General features: G+C 40.4%; 2 protein-coding genes across 5 annotated transcripts; one reads left to right on the forward strand and one right to left on the reverse strand.

Annotated features, from left to right (window-relative positions):
* Nucleotides 1-129: 129 nt before the first annotated feature.
* On the reverse strand, nucleotides 130-1,062 carry LOC141782885 (olfactory receptor 51I2-like). The gene has a single exon (XM_074659718.1). The coding sequence runs from the start codon at nucleotides 1,060-1,062 to the stop codon at nucleotides 130-132; it is 933 nt and encodes a 310-aa protein (XP_074515819.1).
* A 7,514-nt stretch (nucleotides 1,063-8,576) lies between these two features.
* On the forward strand, nucleotides 8,577-14,719 carry LOC141782169 (putative methyltransferase DDB_G0268948). Of its 4 annotated transcripts, none has more exons than XM_074658224.1 (7): nucleotides 8,577-8,648; nucleotides 12,699-12,818; nucleotides 12,955-13,115; nucleotides 13,224-13,440; nucleotides 13,809-13,909; nucleotides 14,133-14,267; nucleotides 14,475-14,719. In XM_074658224.1, the coding sequence occupies exons 2-7, from the start codon at nucleotides 12,708-12,710 to the stop codon at nucleotides 14,563-14,565; spliced, it is 816 nt and encodes a 271-aa protein (XP_074514325.1). In that variant the 5' UTR covers nucleotides 8,577-8,648; nucleotides 12,699-12,707; the 3' UTR covers nucleotides 14,566-14,719. The 4 variants fall into 4 exon arrangements, with proteins under 4 accessions (XP_074514325.1, XP_074514326.1, XP_074514324.1 ...); XM_074658225.1 differs by lacking the exon at nucleotides 8,577-8,648 and adding an exon at nucleotides 10,535-10,790; XM_074658223.1 differs by lacking the exon at nucleotides 8,577-8,648 and adding an exon at nucleotides 10,838-11,078.
* The last annotated feature ends 1,652 nt before the right edge of the window (nucleotides 14,720-16,371 follow it).

Raw genomic sequence — 16,371 nt, forward strand, 5'->3', positions numbered from 1 at the left:
AATCCCCTTTCTCTACTATGACACACATCATCGTTGCAGCCAGGTTGAAAGTAACGATGAAAGAATTCAGTCTAGATCAGACCACTTACTTATAGAAACAGCACATGCTACTCTTATTCTTGCGGTTTGTCAGTTAGGTTTTGAGCATGACAACATACTTAAAATACACTTTCTAATTTGTGGTAACTTCAGGCCATACACAAGAGGATTCATAATGGGAGGAATCACAACAAACTCAAGTGATAACATTATTGCCACAAATGGATTCAGCTCCGCAAGATTAATTCTGCTGAGAGCAACATCACAAAACACGGCAATGGAGTAACTGACGAAGGTAACAATGTGTGGCAAACAGCTTTGTATGACTTTGCTCTTGAACTCCGAGGAGCGCTTCCTACAAATGAGAAAAATTCGCACGTATGTATACAGGACAAACGCCAGGGGCAGAAAGACTGTGCTCACGGTCACAAACATGCCGACGAGGTTATTCATCACGGTACTGACACATGACAATTTTACAACGGGCCAGTTGGCACAGTAGACCTTAGGTATCTTATTGCCACACAATGGAAGACTGGAGGACAGATAAAGACAAATAGCAATAGCCAAGACTGGATAGATACACGCAAAGGCAACTAACTTAGAGACCATCTTGGAGGTTATTTTGCTGTGGTAATGTAAAGGTTGACATACAGCAGCGTACCGATCATAGGCCATAATGCTTAAAAGGGTGAGCTCATAGGATGCATAAGTGTAAATGACATAGATCTGAGTAAAACAAGCTGATCGTGGGATCAAATGAGTATCGTACAAAAGGTCTCTCAGAAATCTGAAGAAGAAGCCACCAGAGCCGTACAGAGAGTTAATAGAAAGACACATGATAAAAATATACATCGGCTCGTGCAAAGTTTTCTCTCGTGATATCACCACTATTATGACAAGATTAGCTGAGATGATGAAAGCGTACAACAGAAGACACAGGACAAATGTCGGGTAGCGGTAGTTGCCTATGTTCACAAACATGGTGAGGTTAAAATAAAGGGGATTAGTACTGTTTTCCATTTACCCCCATAGGCAGTAGCAGAGATTGTTTGATGAATAAAGACAATTCTACAGCTGTCAACGGTTAACAATGCAGCTGCAACTCCTTGTTACCTCACAGGGTTGACATTAATTGATGCAGTGACAGGTATCTGGAAAGCACCGAAACAAACAACAAGTTATAAATGCATTCACAATCAACAACAAATTAACAAGTAAGTACGTTAAATTAGAATGGAAAGAGTCCCAGTTATATTTACTGTATAAATCCAGTGGCTTTCACCACTCCTAAATGTTCTCCATGCTGTCTCTGTGTGGTCTGTGGCACAGCAGGTACCCGCTGTGGCTTCACACGAACAGCTGAGAGCCTGTTTATCTTGTCACACAGAATTATGTCACCGCAGTCATCACTCCCTGGGGGAATCTATAGAGTGGAAAATGATGTGCAAAACACATTAACCCAGTTTTGATATTCACTTTGCGATGGCACGCATATGGCGTCGATGGTGAAGATGCAAAACACTTTTGCTGATCATAATAAAGATTGCTTAGACGATAAATAACTCTTAGCGTATGTATGTCTAGACGTTTCCAACAAACTTAGGCTATAGGCTATCGGGACAAAGTTGATATCACATACTGACAGCCGGTTTTCCCACTGAATTCTGCAGGTTAAGATTTGAATTAAAGGTCTCATATTATGCTCATTTCCAGGTTCATAGATGTATTTTAATGTTGCACTAGAACATTTTTACATGCTGCAATGTTCAAAAAACCCTTTATTCTTCTCATACTGCAGCCTGAGTCTGCCTGCCTCAGAGCCTAATTCAGCCTCTGTCTGAAAACCCCTGATTCACAGCCTGTCTCCTCCCACTCTGCTCTGATTGGTCAGCGTTTTCTGTCAATCAAACGTCCTCAACAACACAGCGTCACTATCTCCCCCTCCCTCCCGGAGAAGCTCTGGAGAGAGAGGAGTGGAGAGAGAGGAGCTAGAATAAAGTTTATAAACCACTTTAAAGTTTATAAACCAGAAACTTCACCCAGCGCACGTTACCGGAGGAATCTGATCAGAAATCGGCGACAAATGATGAACATCTGCGGTCCAGATTCCAGGTTTTCCTGACCGTTTCTCTCAGGTAAATAATGCTATTTATAGCTCTGTTAGTTAGCTCAGTGTTTACCTTATGCATCAACTCTGTAAACCGTAAACATACACTCTGTTTTACGTTTGACTTTACAGATCCATCTGTGAGAAATGACCGACAGAATCATCCCAGAGGAGAGCAGACAGCTGAGAGCAGATAGCTGAGAGCAGATGGGAGATACAGAGCTAACCCGTTAGCATGTTAGCTACATGCTACCGCTATGACACGGTGTGTAAACACAGCGACCATCAGGGTGGAAAATAGAAGATGTGAAACAGTAGTCAGTTCATTATTTCTGCTAAAAGATAAATGTATGGAAGATCAGAGTAATGGTATATTATTTACAGTAGGAGCTGTCTCTGTGTTACCATGACTACAGACCACCGGAGCTTAGCTTACCATAGTTTACCAGAGCTGAAAGACTTTCTCCTGTACCATGTCATCATAACTAACTAACAGGTGAGATGATTACAAATGCTGTGAATAATTAATATTGTCATCTGTCAACTCAAATAAAGTTTGACTGTGAAACAGAAATGTGTTGTGTTGCTTACAGTCACTATTTACTACCTGTACTCTGCTACATGCATGACATCAAATATATATAATATATAAATATCATCTGTTTAAACAGTGTAATTACATAAAGCCTTTGTGAAAGAACATGTTATATTTAGATGATGGGAGTACATGAAGCCTGTTCTGCTGGTTCTTGCAGACTAACAGTAGGAGCTACTTTGCTCAAGTTCGGTTGAGGAGGAGAGACAGTGACGCGCTGTGGGGCGGGGTCAGCTACTGAAGGTTCTGCTCTGGTTCGACCAGGAAACCCTTACATGGCTTGCATTTCTCTAACGACGTCAGAAGAGAAGGAAAAGCTGCGCAGCGTTTTTCGACACCCATTTCCGGACAAACGGAGCAGGAGAAAAAGAGAGAGGATGGTCTTTTATGATACTATGGTGACTTGTAGACACACTGGGGACAGATATTGATGTTTAAAAGACATGGAAAAGTGCATTTTGCATAATAGGTGACCTTTAAGTCTGATCAATAACCTCAACTACAATTTTTAGTTTTGTCTAAAACATATTGATGGAACAAGCTAAGCTAGGGTAACCATATTTTCAAACCCCCAAACCGGGACACTGAAGTGTACCGTGTTCATCAGGATGGCTAACTTGGCGCACCTGTGGTGCATTTGAGCACGGAGTGGGATCAGAACGAAGGAGTTATTATAGGGGGGTGCATTAAAGGCTGTGACAGTCAGTCAGGCATGTCTCTGTGAGCAACATTATGGATTTTATTTACAGAAAACAAATTTTCAGATCAGAAAGTAACTTTTTTTAACAAGATTATTTTTACCTAATTACATTGTAGATACAATGATTTGACTTACATAACCTAAACTAACAGTATCTCTAGTTTAAAGGGGACATATCATTCTCATTTTCAGGTTCATGTTTGTATTTTGGGTTTCTACTAGAACATGTTTACATGCTTTAATGTTCAAAAAACACATTATTTTTCTCATACTGTCTGTCTGAAACGCTCCATTTTAGCGCATTTCAACAGAATTGCAACCGAATGGCATTGCTAGGTAACAACTTGGGTCCATGTTTACATCCTGTCAGCTGATAGATAGATAGATAGATTGTAACTTTATTAATCCCGAGGGAAATTCAAGTTTCCAGCATCACAGTTCTATAGTGCAAAAGTGCAAAATAACGTTAGTAAAAAGGTTGTAAAAAGTTAGTGGTGCAAAGTACAAAGAACAAAAAAATATACCAAACGAGATCACAATAAACAGTCCTACGACGCTGGTTGTCAACTCAGTAAATCAACCCAGGGTTTCTCAGTCTGGCTACAGAGCGTTCACATGAACGGGGCGGGGTTTGCAGTTCATGACCAATCATGGACAAGTCCACAGGTAGAGCAAACTATATTAGACAAATACAAAGAAGTTAAACACAAAATCCAGATTAAAAGTAACACAGTTGAAGCTGCCAAATGCAGGGAGGACAGCTGGCAAAAGAAAGAACTCCCGATGTGTGAGTGAAATTAACAGACTTATTAATTTAACGGAATACTCAAAAGTCAGATATAGTCGTCTAGATATAAATAGCTCTAAAGGTGTATTGGATAAATGGTTTACACCTCAATATGTCCATTGACAAAAATGTGGCGTGTGACTATTTCAACCTTCTTTCAGCTGCGTCCCCCCTCTCCGGTGGTGTGGAACGGACTCAAGAGCAAGTTAAAAAAAATAAATCTAAAAATATAATTCAAAGCCGTAAACACCACAGCATAAATCCAGCTGTCCTTCCTGCGTCTGTCAGTTTAAACTGTGTTGTCTTCAGCCTGGATTATGATTTAAACTTCTTCATATGTGTGTAATATTACCATACGATCCCCGCACCGAGCTCTGATTGGTAAGTAGGAGGTGCTTTTATACGAGTTGATCTCTTATCTGGAACATAACCTGCTCCGGAGCAGGTCAGCTGTTCAGCATAAGTTACCATGGCGATCTACCCCGGTAAGAAGTGATCCACCTTCGTAGGATGGAAAACCCTGAAGTTGCCTCCCTAATGCCAAATCCTGTACAAGTCAGTACTTTGAACTCATTGAATGTGTGTTTTTGTATATTTACTAGGGCTGTCAATCGATTAAAATATTTAATCGCTATTAATTGCATGATTGTCAATAGTTAATCCCGATTAATGTATATATTTATTATTGTAAATCAATTAACAGTGTCTATTTAGGTCATCAGGTTACGACACAGCTCAATAGTTTCACCTAATTGAAAGACAATCATCCTGATAAATACATTTTGTCTGCAGTGGTCACTATTTTTAGCCCAATGGGCTTTACACATTAATATTAGGGCTGTCAATCGATTAAAATATTTAATTGCGATTAATTGCATGATTGTATATTGTTAATCGTGATTAATCGCAAATTAGTCACATTTTTTATCTGTTCAAAATGTACCTTAAAGGGAGATTTGTCAAGTATTTAATACTCTTATCAACATGGGAGTGGACAAATATGCTGCTTTATGCAAATGTATGTATATATTTATTATTGGAAATCAATTAACAACACAAAACAATGACAGATATTGTCCAGAAACCCTCACAGGTACTGCATTTAGCATAAAACAATATGCTCAAATCATAACATGGCAAACTGCAGCCCAACAGGCAACAACAGCTGTCAGTGTGTCAGTGTGCTGACTTGACTATGACTTGCCCCAAACTGCATGTGATTATCATAAAGTAGGCATGTCTGTAAAGGGGAGACTCGTGGGTACCCATAGAACCCATTTACATTCACATATCTGAAGGTCAGAGGTCAAGGGACCCCTTTGAAAATGGCCATGCTAGTTTTTCCTCGCCAAAATTTAGCGTAACTTTGGAGCGTTATTTAACCTCCCTCGCGACAAGCGAGTATGACATGATTGGTGCCTTATGATGCTTCACTCTAGCTCTAACTTTTAAGATCGATTTCGTTAATGCGATTAAAGAAATTAGTGGCGTTAAAACAAATTTGCGTTAACGTGTTGTATCACGTTGACTTAGACAGCCATAATATTTAGCCTACCTATTGGTCTGCAAGGATTGCATTATGGAAGATTCTTCACTAGAAATGATTGACCAAATAATAACTTAAAGGTCCCATATTGGAAAAAATTTGATTTTCATGTCTTTTATATTATAAAGCAGGTTTTAGTGCTATAAAAATACTGTTAAACTATCAAAACACTCAATGTACGGAGAAATACACACAGCCCGAATTCAGAAATTGTGCATTTGAGACAAGCCGTTAGGATTTCTGTCCATTTGTGATGTCACAAATATACAATATTTAGACCATTACACAGTTTCAAACATTAACATTCTAAATGTCTCCCCGTTTATTTCCTGTTGCAGTGTATGTAAATGACATCAGCTGACAGGAAGTAAACATGGACCCAAGCTGTTGCCTAGTAACTTAATTCCGTTGCAATTCCGTTGAAATGCAATAAAACGGAGCGTTTCAGACAGAGGGTAAATACAGGTATATTCAGGCAGACAGTATGAGGAAAATCAAGTGTTTTTTGAACATTACAGCATGTAAACATGTTCTAGTAGAAACACAAAATACAAATATGAACCTGAAAATGAGCACGATATGGGACCTCTAAACATGTAAACCTCATAATAAGGCATTGGTGCAACCTACTACAAGTATCCAATAGTAACTCCTGTACAGTCCTGTGTACCAATCTGAGGTAATCAGAGGGGTCAAAAGAAAAAAAATTGTTATGAAACACATGTGATGCTTATCTTTAAGAACATAATATACTTTTCAAAACACACACACACAGACACACACAGACACGCACACACACACAAGACATGAGTGATGTAAGGTTACTGTAATAACTTTTATTAGTCCCTCAGCCCTCTTAATGCCCATCGCTGCCTGGAAATCCCCAGAGTACCTTCACCAGGTGTTAGTGGGAACAGTGTCGCTGCGTACTGGCTTTAGATCTGATTTAGTGAAAGAAAATGAGAAAAGACATCAGATGTGATAAATATGGGTTTCGCTCGACGCCTCTGATGCTATGGTTGATGATGTCGACACTAATGAGAGCCCATGGGACGGGGGTAGGGTAGACTTTATTTTTCAAAGGTTATTAATGTAGAATAACTAAGTTGGAAATGGTCAACAGGCCATTATCGCCATTATCCCTAGAGAGCAATTAAACACGCTCGGCTAACCCTGGAGGGCCATCCTGGGTAACCAAACCAAAACAAACATGTTTTTCAGTTTAGCAAACGGTCAAGAGGATGAACAACAAACTCTGACAGACACAAGTGTAACCAGCAATAGTCATTGGTTTGTAAAAACAGAGATGACTGACTTAGTGACCTTCTCGCATTTTTATTCAATGTATTTTGCGCTCAAAATGTCTCAAATGTTTTTAGAAACATCTTGTAGTGTACTAATTAGCTGTAAAATGAGAACGTTTGTGACCTTGCAGCCATGTTGAGGAAATACCAAGCACCGCCCCCGGATTTTATGGTCAGAAAGTAACATTTTTTTATCAAGATTATTTTTAAGGTCCCATATCGTGCTCATTTTCAGGTTCATATTTGTATTTTTACATACTTTAATGTTTAAAAAAAACGTTATTTTCCTCATACTGTCTGCTTGAATATACCTGTATTTACCCTCTGTCTGAAACGCTCCGTTTTAGTACATTTCAAAGGAATTGCAACAGAATTGCTTTGCTAGGCAACAGCTTGGGTCCATGTTTTGTGTGTATTTCTCTGTGGATTGAGCGTTTCGATACTTTCACAGTATTTATATAGAACGTCAACCTGCTTATAATATAAAAGACATGAAAATGTCACTTTTTACAATATGGGACCTTTAAGATAAAAGAGAGCACATGAGAGATTTATGGGTGGTAATGCAACTTTGACACCAGGCTGTTAACTAAAATGCATGCACTTAGATAAGAAATCATGCTGTGTCATAAAAATGCAATAAAAGTGTGTTGTGTGACGGCAAAAGACTTGCAAAAATGTATGTGAGCACATACTGGTGGTGCGCCAGCACAAGTAGCTAGGGCTGTTAACGTTTAACGCGATAAGCGATGAGCGTAGATGAAGGGAGAGAGAGCAAACATAGAGAAGGAAGGTTGGTGTACCTTTCCCGACCCCAAGCCCATCGGTAAGTAAGAGATAATGTACAGTGAGCCGGTCATTTTCAAAGGGGTCCCTTGACCTCTGACCTCCAGATGTGTGAATGTAAATGGGTTCTATGGGTACCCACGAGTCTCCTCTTTACAGACATGCCCACTTTATGATAATCACTTGCAGTTTGGGGCAAGTCATAGTCAAGTCAGCACACTGACACACTGACAGCTGTTGTTGCCTGTTGGGCTGCAGTTTGCCATGTTATGATTTGAGCATATTATTTTATGCTAAATGCAGTACCTGTGAGGGTTTCTGGACAATATTTGTCATTGTTTTGTGTTGTTAATTGATTTCCAATAATAAATATATACATACATTTGCATAAAGCAGCATATTTGTCCACTCCCATGTTGATAAGAGTATTAAATACTTGACAAATCTCCCTTTAAGGTACATTTTGAACAGATAAAAAATGAGACTCATTTGCGATTAATCACGATTAACAATATACAATCATGCGATTAATCGCAATTAAATATTTTAATTTATTGACAGCCCTTTTAGTAACTAAAAGACAATGTGTTTTCTACTATTTTGTGTTCTAATTTCACAATTCATTGTTATGTCAGCATGCAGCTGTTAAAATACAATCTGTGGAAATTCTCTGGCTGTGAAGGGGTTAATAAGCAAGAGGCCCTGCCTCAGTCAGGAATCATAAACTAATCTGCAGCTGAGTTATGAAGACACTTGCAGCGTCCAGAGAAGCTTTCAACTAGTAAGGCACGTTTTGTGTTTCTCTATACAAAAGAATCAGTTTTACTATCATGTGTAACTCTTCCTTTTCTACTCCCATGTTTGATTTATTCTGTAAGTGATTGTGTAACTCGGGTTAATTCAACACGTTCTCATATCCCAGCTCGTCATATACTGATTTGTGAGTCACTCTTTTCGGTCGCAGTAAACACATGCTTAAAGTCTGTGTAAAGCAAAACTAAATATGCTTTCTGGGTTTGTCACACCACAAAACAATGTGTTACAACCACACAGCCAAATTTGAATGATTCAAATAAATCGCAATGTATATAAAATTAGCTTTCAAAATCATGGAAACATCAGCAGCATTCTCTGCTCTGAGACGCTGGGGGCGTGTCGCTGAGGTCGCTGAAACCTGAAACCTGAAACCTCTCTTAATACATCCGTGACTGAAACCACACCCACAAGCTGGGGAAGGTGCAGCCTGTCAGGATTCCCTTAGTAGCAGCGAACGAAGAGGGAGAGCCCAGTGCCGAATCGCTGTCAGATGGTCGGATTGGGGAAATAGGGGAGACTTCATCTCACAATATTAACAATTGCAGATTGACTGGAATGGATTACCAAGAAAAATGATATTCAAAAAAATTAATGATTTTAAATATGGTGGCTTTAATAAAACATAAATATTTAACTGATACTGAAAGTACTGAAGTAATAAAATCATTGAAAACTAAAAAGCTCTCAGAGAGCGTTCGAGATGTTTCAGTGGCTTATATCTGATAACAGATTTGCGGTAAGAGCTGTTGTCTCATGGAGTTGTTACGTTACAACAAAAACATGTCCCATGATTTATTGTAAGAGGATGAGACGCAGCAACACCTGCTCATGGACTGTTACAGAGCTCGGGAGGTCTGGTCCATGCGCCAAGGCCTCGGCCTGACTCATGAAGTCAGTTATAAGTCTGTGATGTATGGTTTGCTGGATAAAAAGATGTCTGCAAAACAAAAATAACTTTTACAACTAATTATTAGCATTGTTTGCTTCAAGCTAATGAAATCAAGGTGCGTCATGGTCCTGGATCAGACTGTGATTGACAGCGACACTGTTGTCAAGCAAATACAGACTGACCTCAGAAGGAGGAGAACCTTAGACAAGAACCAGACCGTCCCATGGAACCAACTGGACTTTTGATACCCTGAACATTGTGATTTACCCATGCCCCAGGGCCCATGTCCGCCCGTGTCCTGGCCTTTTTCAATACACCTTGAACCTTGTGCGCTCAAGGAGGGGCCTTTAAACGGACAATCAATGATCTCGCTGCACAGCACTTTATTTGTATGACTCTTTTTGTATTTTTTCTATGATTGTAATCCATTTCACATCCTATACATATTCCCTCATTTTCTGTAAACTTGTAAAAAATTAATAAAGTCTTTTAAAATAAAAAGCAAAACAGGCAGAAAAGCCAGAGCTAAAAAAAAGAAGGAAAATGGGGCCTGAGTCCTTCTGATCGAGGCTCAGCCCGTGGACGGTGTGAGGCCAGTAATGGCCCCTGTCGCGCAGTCCCCTGGGGGATTCAACTCAGCGCTGGCTGGCCCCCGCTGCGCGCATTTCATCCGAGGCGTTCGGTAGGCTTGGAAAGGCTCGGGGCGAGGGTGTCTCCACTGCGTCATCGAGCCATGATTTCAGCCCCACCTAAAAAATCCTGAACACAAAACTGGCAAAAAACAGTTTAACGGTCTAACTCCACAATCCAGTACTACAATGTTCACAGCCTTTGCAACATGTTTTCAGTCATTATTTTACAACATTTATAATGTGTTTAGAAACAAAACTCTGAATTTCCTTTACACAACCTTTAATGTTGTGAAGTCAACAAAAAGACGTGCTTTGGTTCAGGGAATAAAACCTCTTTAAACAACATGGTTGGGCTTAAAACTACCACGTTTGTACAGTGAAAATGACTCTGAACTTTGAACCAGGGACATGAATGAACAGCTGATTGTAACACGAACAGCGGTCTCTTGGATGAAAGCCTTATTGTGCTTGTCAGATCCCTCCCACTCGCCCTGTGTTTCTCTTTTCACTCTTAAAGCGACGTCACCACACTGCCACACTTTCCCTGAGCGTTCAATATTGACGTGGATGGGTTTACAATTGTAAGGTAAGTGGAAAGCTTAGTGCGTCTCATACCAAAGGGTAGCCTTGTGCGTCTGCCCTGACGTCGGTATGAGAACGTATGGTTATTTCCCTGTGTGTCTACACTTCAGGAAGCGGGTGAAGAGTTAAATGCTGTCAGTATAGTGCAGAGTGTGTGAGCGTGCCGGAGGATAAGTAGGTGCAAGAAAAGAGGAGAAGATGAATCAGAAGTAAAAGAGGCTAAAAGGAAGGAAACAAAACAATGGCAAACAAGACAGGAACAAGGAACAAAGGAGACCGTTACGGAGCAGAGGTCAGAGAGTACTTGAAACTTCACTTGGACTTGTGAGCATCTGTGCTTTTTAGTTCATGAAAGAATATAATATAACTTATAGTACTTAGCCAATGATTTATGTATTACATCAAGAGACTTTTGCTATTTGACTTGATGATTTGTGATGAGATTATATTAAATGTGTTGTTCTTGCATGCCTCTACGGTGAACAAAGAATCCAAAAACTTGATGAATTTAAGTACATTTATATTAAAACATCCTTTTAGAAACTCTCACACACTTTAATAAGCACAACTGCAAGCCAAGTATTCTTTTCTGTAGGCCTGTAAGGCCAGAATACTTACTTATACTTTTCTTAAGTATATCTTGATCAAAAGATTAAGTAAGTAGGCCTATAAGCCAAATATACTTAGACTTTTAAGTATACTTGTCAGTATGGGCCAAGAATACTTAAGTATACTTTTGTTAAGTATATATCTGATAAGTACATAAAAAGTAAACTGAAAGTATACTCTCTTATTTCAAGTTCAAAAGAAGTATACTAATAGCACACTTGAATAAACTTCATTTTGGTAAGGGGTGCAAAATTGTCAACAGATCAGGACCCTCATCTTCTTCCTCTGTCATTATGCCTTTGCATTTCCTGTATTATGTTACCCACTTGCTAGCTTGCTAAATTGTTAGCCTCTGTGGCTTCTAGACGCCGACAGTGACGTTAATATTGCCGTTGCTTAGCAGCGGTGATCTCAGACTTAACCGCTTGAACGCCAAGCATATCGTGTACACGACTTCCCGTGTTGTGAACACAGGCTCGCAAGTTTAATTTGAAGGCACCAGAACAAACAAATATCTTTAAATTATGACGTGAACCTCCGCTGATTAACTCGCTTACATACAGTAGGCGCTTTGATGCAGACTGATTGAAAGTGGAAATAAAACAATGTGTCTGGCTCCATGTGTTTACCATTGACGGAGCATTTTGGGAAATTTTTCTTGGGCGTTACCCACATAATCAGCTGTGCTGCTCATCCCACAAATGCATGATCCTTACAAGTTGGACATCATTGCGAAGGTAAATAAACAGGCTTTCCAACGATGTAAAATACAATGCCAATTAGCATTGTAACAACAGAGAAATAATCGACCAAACACAAGTTTCCGAACTTTGTTTTTCCAGTTTATTTACCCTCTGCCTGAAACGCTCCGTCATTTCAACGGAATTGCATTGCTAGGCAACGGTGTGGATCCATGTTTACTTCCTGTCAGCTGCTGTTATTTACATACACTGCCACAGGAAATAAACTGACGCATTTAGTATGTTTACGTTTAAAACTGAAATTGTCTAAATATTGTATATTTGTGACATCACAAATGGACAGAAATCCTAACGGCTCGTTTCAAATGCACAATTTCTAAATACAGGCTGTTTGTGTTTCTCTGTATATTGAGCGTTTTGATAGTTTAACAGTAATTTTATAGCACTTAAACCTGCTTTATAATGTAAAAGACCTGAAAATCTCACTTTTTACAATATGGGACCTTTAAGTTACCTCTCTTTATGGAACTGAAAATCCAGAGTTTCCCTATTTTCAGGCTTAACTAACTCCGAATCTTTATTAATCCTGCTTTCTGAAACAGGCCAACACCATGACATACCGGCTGTTTGAGGGGAAGGATCACGCCTCGGCCTACCAAAAGTACCGCTTCACACCTCCAGATGAGCTCAAGAACATCATCATTCAATACCTTGATAAAAAGGTATGCCAAATACACTGCGGATATACAGCCCATTCTGTGTTCATAGTGCATTAATTCTGCCTATTTGATGCACTAAACAAGAGTTTATCAAGCAACATTCAACATATTGACACTGCATATCTGTTAACATCCTCAGAAGGGACAGCCACATGTGCTGGCAGTAGATCTGGGATGTGGGACAGGTCAGAATTCCCGCTTAATGGCACCGCACTTCCAGGAAGTGTTGGGCATCGACATCAGTGAGAGCCAATTGGAGGAGGCCAGAGCTGTGCCAGGCTACCCTAACATCACATACAGGTAGGAGTGTGCGAGTTGCTCCGTATGGATGCACGTGATTACTCTTTGAAAATAAGGACTCCAGAAGAATGTGGAGTTCCAGGTATGACCTGTTTGTTGCCCCTGCAGGAAGGGGACAGCGGAGGAGCTGCCTTTTCCAGATGGTTCAGTAGACTTGCTGACAGCAGCGTCAGCAGCCCACTGGTTTGACCAGTCCAGGTTCCTGGCTGAGGCAACTCGGGTTTTAAAACCCCGGGGTTGTGTCGCTCTGCTGGGCTTCAGTGACACCAACACAAAACTTCACTACAAGGACTGTGGAGAAAGACTCAATCACATCTATGAAGAGGTGGGTTTAGACTCTAATTCAGTGCAAACCTTTGTGAGTGGCAGTATCACCAACTTAGCATGAATATTGGAAGCGCCTGGCTCTGCCCAAAATTTTAAAAAAACCTGCCTATATCAACACTTTATAAATCTCACAACGTTATATGTTGCTTGTTTAGTGTGCACATAAACAGAAATGTAAAAGTACAAGTTGGGGCAGTCGTACTCGGGCAGCTTGGCGGAGGTCTGCGCTCTCCGAGTGCCGTTCTAGTTTGTTTGTTTTTTTGTTGGTTTATGTATATACTGTATATCATTTGTATAATTAATACAGACAGACAGACACAATGAAAATAATGGAATAGTTAAACATTTATATACATTCACTTCCAGGTGAGGCAGGTGCTGTCGCCATACACTAACAATCAGGTAGCTGTAGCTGAGGGTAAGCTGCAGGAGCTCTACTCAGCCATCCCTTTTCCCGACAAAGAGAGGTAACTACCACGCTAACCTAAACACACCTCTGTGATAGCTAAACACAATACCATCATCTGCTGTCCCTACAAAGACAGATACTGTATTAAATTCATACATTTATTGCTGTCTTGAATTGATGCTAAATGCACAGTTAAATGATGTCAAAGGTTCTTTTGTTATGTCACAGTATTGTTTAATTGTCTTTATATGCAATAACACGTCGATATAATGACACGACAGAATTGAGCATATTCGGGTGAGCTCAATCTCGGTGAGCAGCCTGGTGGGTTTCATCGAGTCCTGGTCCATGTTCCAAGGTTACAAGAAGAAAGATCCCCAGACTGCTGAAGAACTGCTGCTTAATACTCAGAAGAGGTCATCTATCCACACACACACACTCACATCCACACACGCATGAATTCTACATGTCTGTTATTATTTATTTATTTATTTAAAAAGGATCCCCATTAGCTGATACCAATGGCTAGTCTTCCTGGGATTTATAATCTTGTAAATATGAAGTGTTTGAATGTTTTTCTGTGGTGCCCCACCGAATACTGAGCTGAATTATCTGCTTCACAGGTTCCTGGAGGAGATGGGAGTCGTGTCTCCTGACGCTGAAATAGAGCAGCAACTGGAATATTTCTGTGTCCTGGCATCAAAACCACAATAATCAACAGTGTGGCATTGGGTGTGTGTGTTTTGAGGGAGAGTTTGTGAGGCTTAGATGTTGCAATTTACAATTTAGGAACTTCAAGAGGTTTAACTATTGATACATGAAGGAGGGCGCTTGTTGAATATGGACATTTTTAAATCAACCCTGTTCCCCCCCCCCCCCCCCCCCCAGTACTGTATATAAAATTACCTTTCAAAATCATGGAAAAATCATCAGTATTCTCTGCTCTGAGGCGCTGGAACCTGAAACCTCTCTTAATACATCCATGGCTGAAACCACACCCACAAGAGGGGAAGGTGCAGCCTGTCAGAATTCCTCAGTAGCGGCGGGCGAAGAGGGAAGATTGTGGGCGCCCTCAACAATAGCGTGGACTCAAATGCAGACACAAAGAATAGTCTTTTAAGGTAGAACAAAAATAATTTATTTATAAATATGAACGTTAAGGTGTACAGGGCTGGGGTTCCTGGAGATCCGAACGTGGCAGTAATAATATCAATACTTAGTTCAAGGAACGGGGGGCACGGGGAGGGGGTGTCCAGGAATCCTTCCAGATGGACAGATGAATCCACTTGAGCTCCGAGAGGAGGAATTCATCGGAGAGTGAACAGGCAGATAAGTAACTAAGGTTTGGATCCAGGTCGAGGAGGAAAGGCGTGAAGGAGTGAGCAGGCAGGTTGGAATCAGGAAGCAGCGACAGCTGGCAGGTGAACAGACCTGAACAGAGAACAAAGCAAGGTGAAAAAAATCCAAAAACGAGCATAGACAAAAGTCAAGAATAATACAACTAAGTAAGAGAGCCGAAATACGTCTTGTACCACTGAGGGCGACGGAACGATCTGGCGATGACTGGCAGGAAGACCGGGGTTGATATACTGAAGGTGTGTGTCATGGTAGGTTAATTGCTGTCAGCTGCTCCAGCAGCGCCCGGCCAGGTGAAGGAGGAGGAGGAGGAAGGCCACACCTCCCAACACACTGACAAACAAGACAAACAGGGGAATAACACACAGGAGACAAAAGGGCAGGGAAACAGAGGAAACCCAATGAAAACTAGACTGCCAGGTGATATTATGACAAGAAGTGTCTTGCTCTACCAACTGAACTAGTCAAAATGGGTTTCTGCTATGGCTTTCCAAAATCACGTTTGTGAAGACGGGTGGGGTTGTGTTAAGAGCCATGATTTCAGCCACGCCTAAAAAATCCTGAACACAAAACTCGCAAAAAACAGTTTAACGGTCTACAACTCCACAATCCAGTACTACAGTGTTCACAGCCTTTGCACATGTTTTCAGTCATTATTTTCCAACATTTATAATGTGTTTAGAAACAAATCCCTGAATTTCCTTTACACGGCCTTTAAAGTTTCATTTTTGCAGAGAAACTACCTCTCAAACTGTTTCCCAAAACAACATTTGATCCCCTTGCAGCTGACTGAGAGGTTACATAACTGGAAATTATTTTGAAATATAACACACCTACCACTGTTGTCTCACAGAAGGGGTGCTTTGATGCTTTGATTGAACCTCTTACCATTCCGCCCTCTTCCTCAGAGGTGTAGGGGTGAGGAACAGGGGATGTTCAGGGGGAGATAACAGGTCAGCAGTAGATGTCACATAGAAGTGGTGTACATCATCTGGAAGCTGGGAACCTGAATATTAATTTGAGATGCAGCTCAGCACTGTGTGTCAAGTTGTTCTAGTCATTAATAAGAAATAAAAATGTATTACTAAATTAATTAATCAATACAAAAAAATTGTGAAAGTATATAAGAGCGTAGAACATGATGATATAAGTTTGTGATGACTA

This window comes from Sebastes fasciatus, chromosome 14 (genome assembly GCF_043250625.1).
Source record: "Sebastes fasciatus isolate fSebFas1 chromosome 14, fSebFas1.pri, whole genome shotgun sequence".
Lineage (NCBI taxonomy): Eukaryota > Metazoa > Chordata > Actinopteri > Perciformes > Sebastidae > Sebastes > Sebastes fasciatus.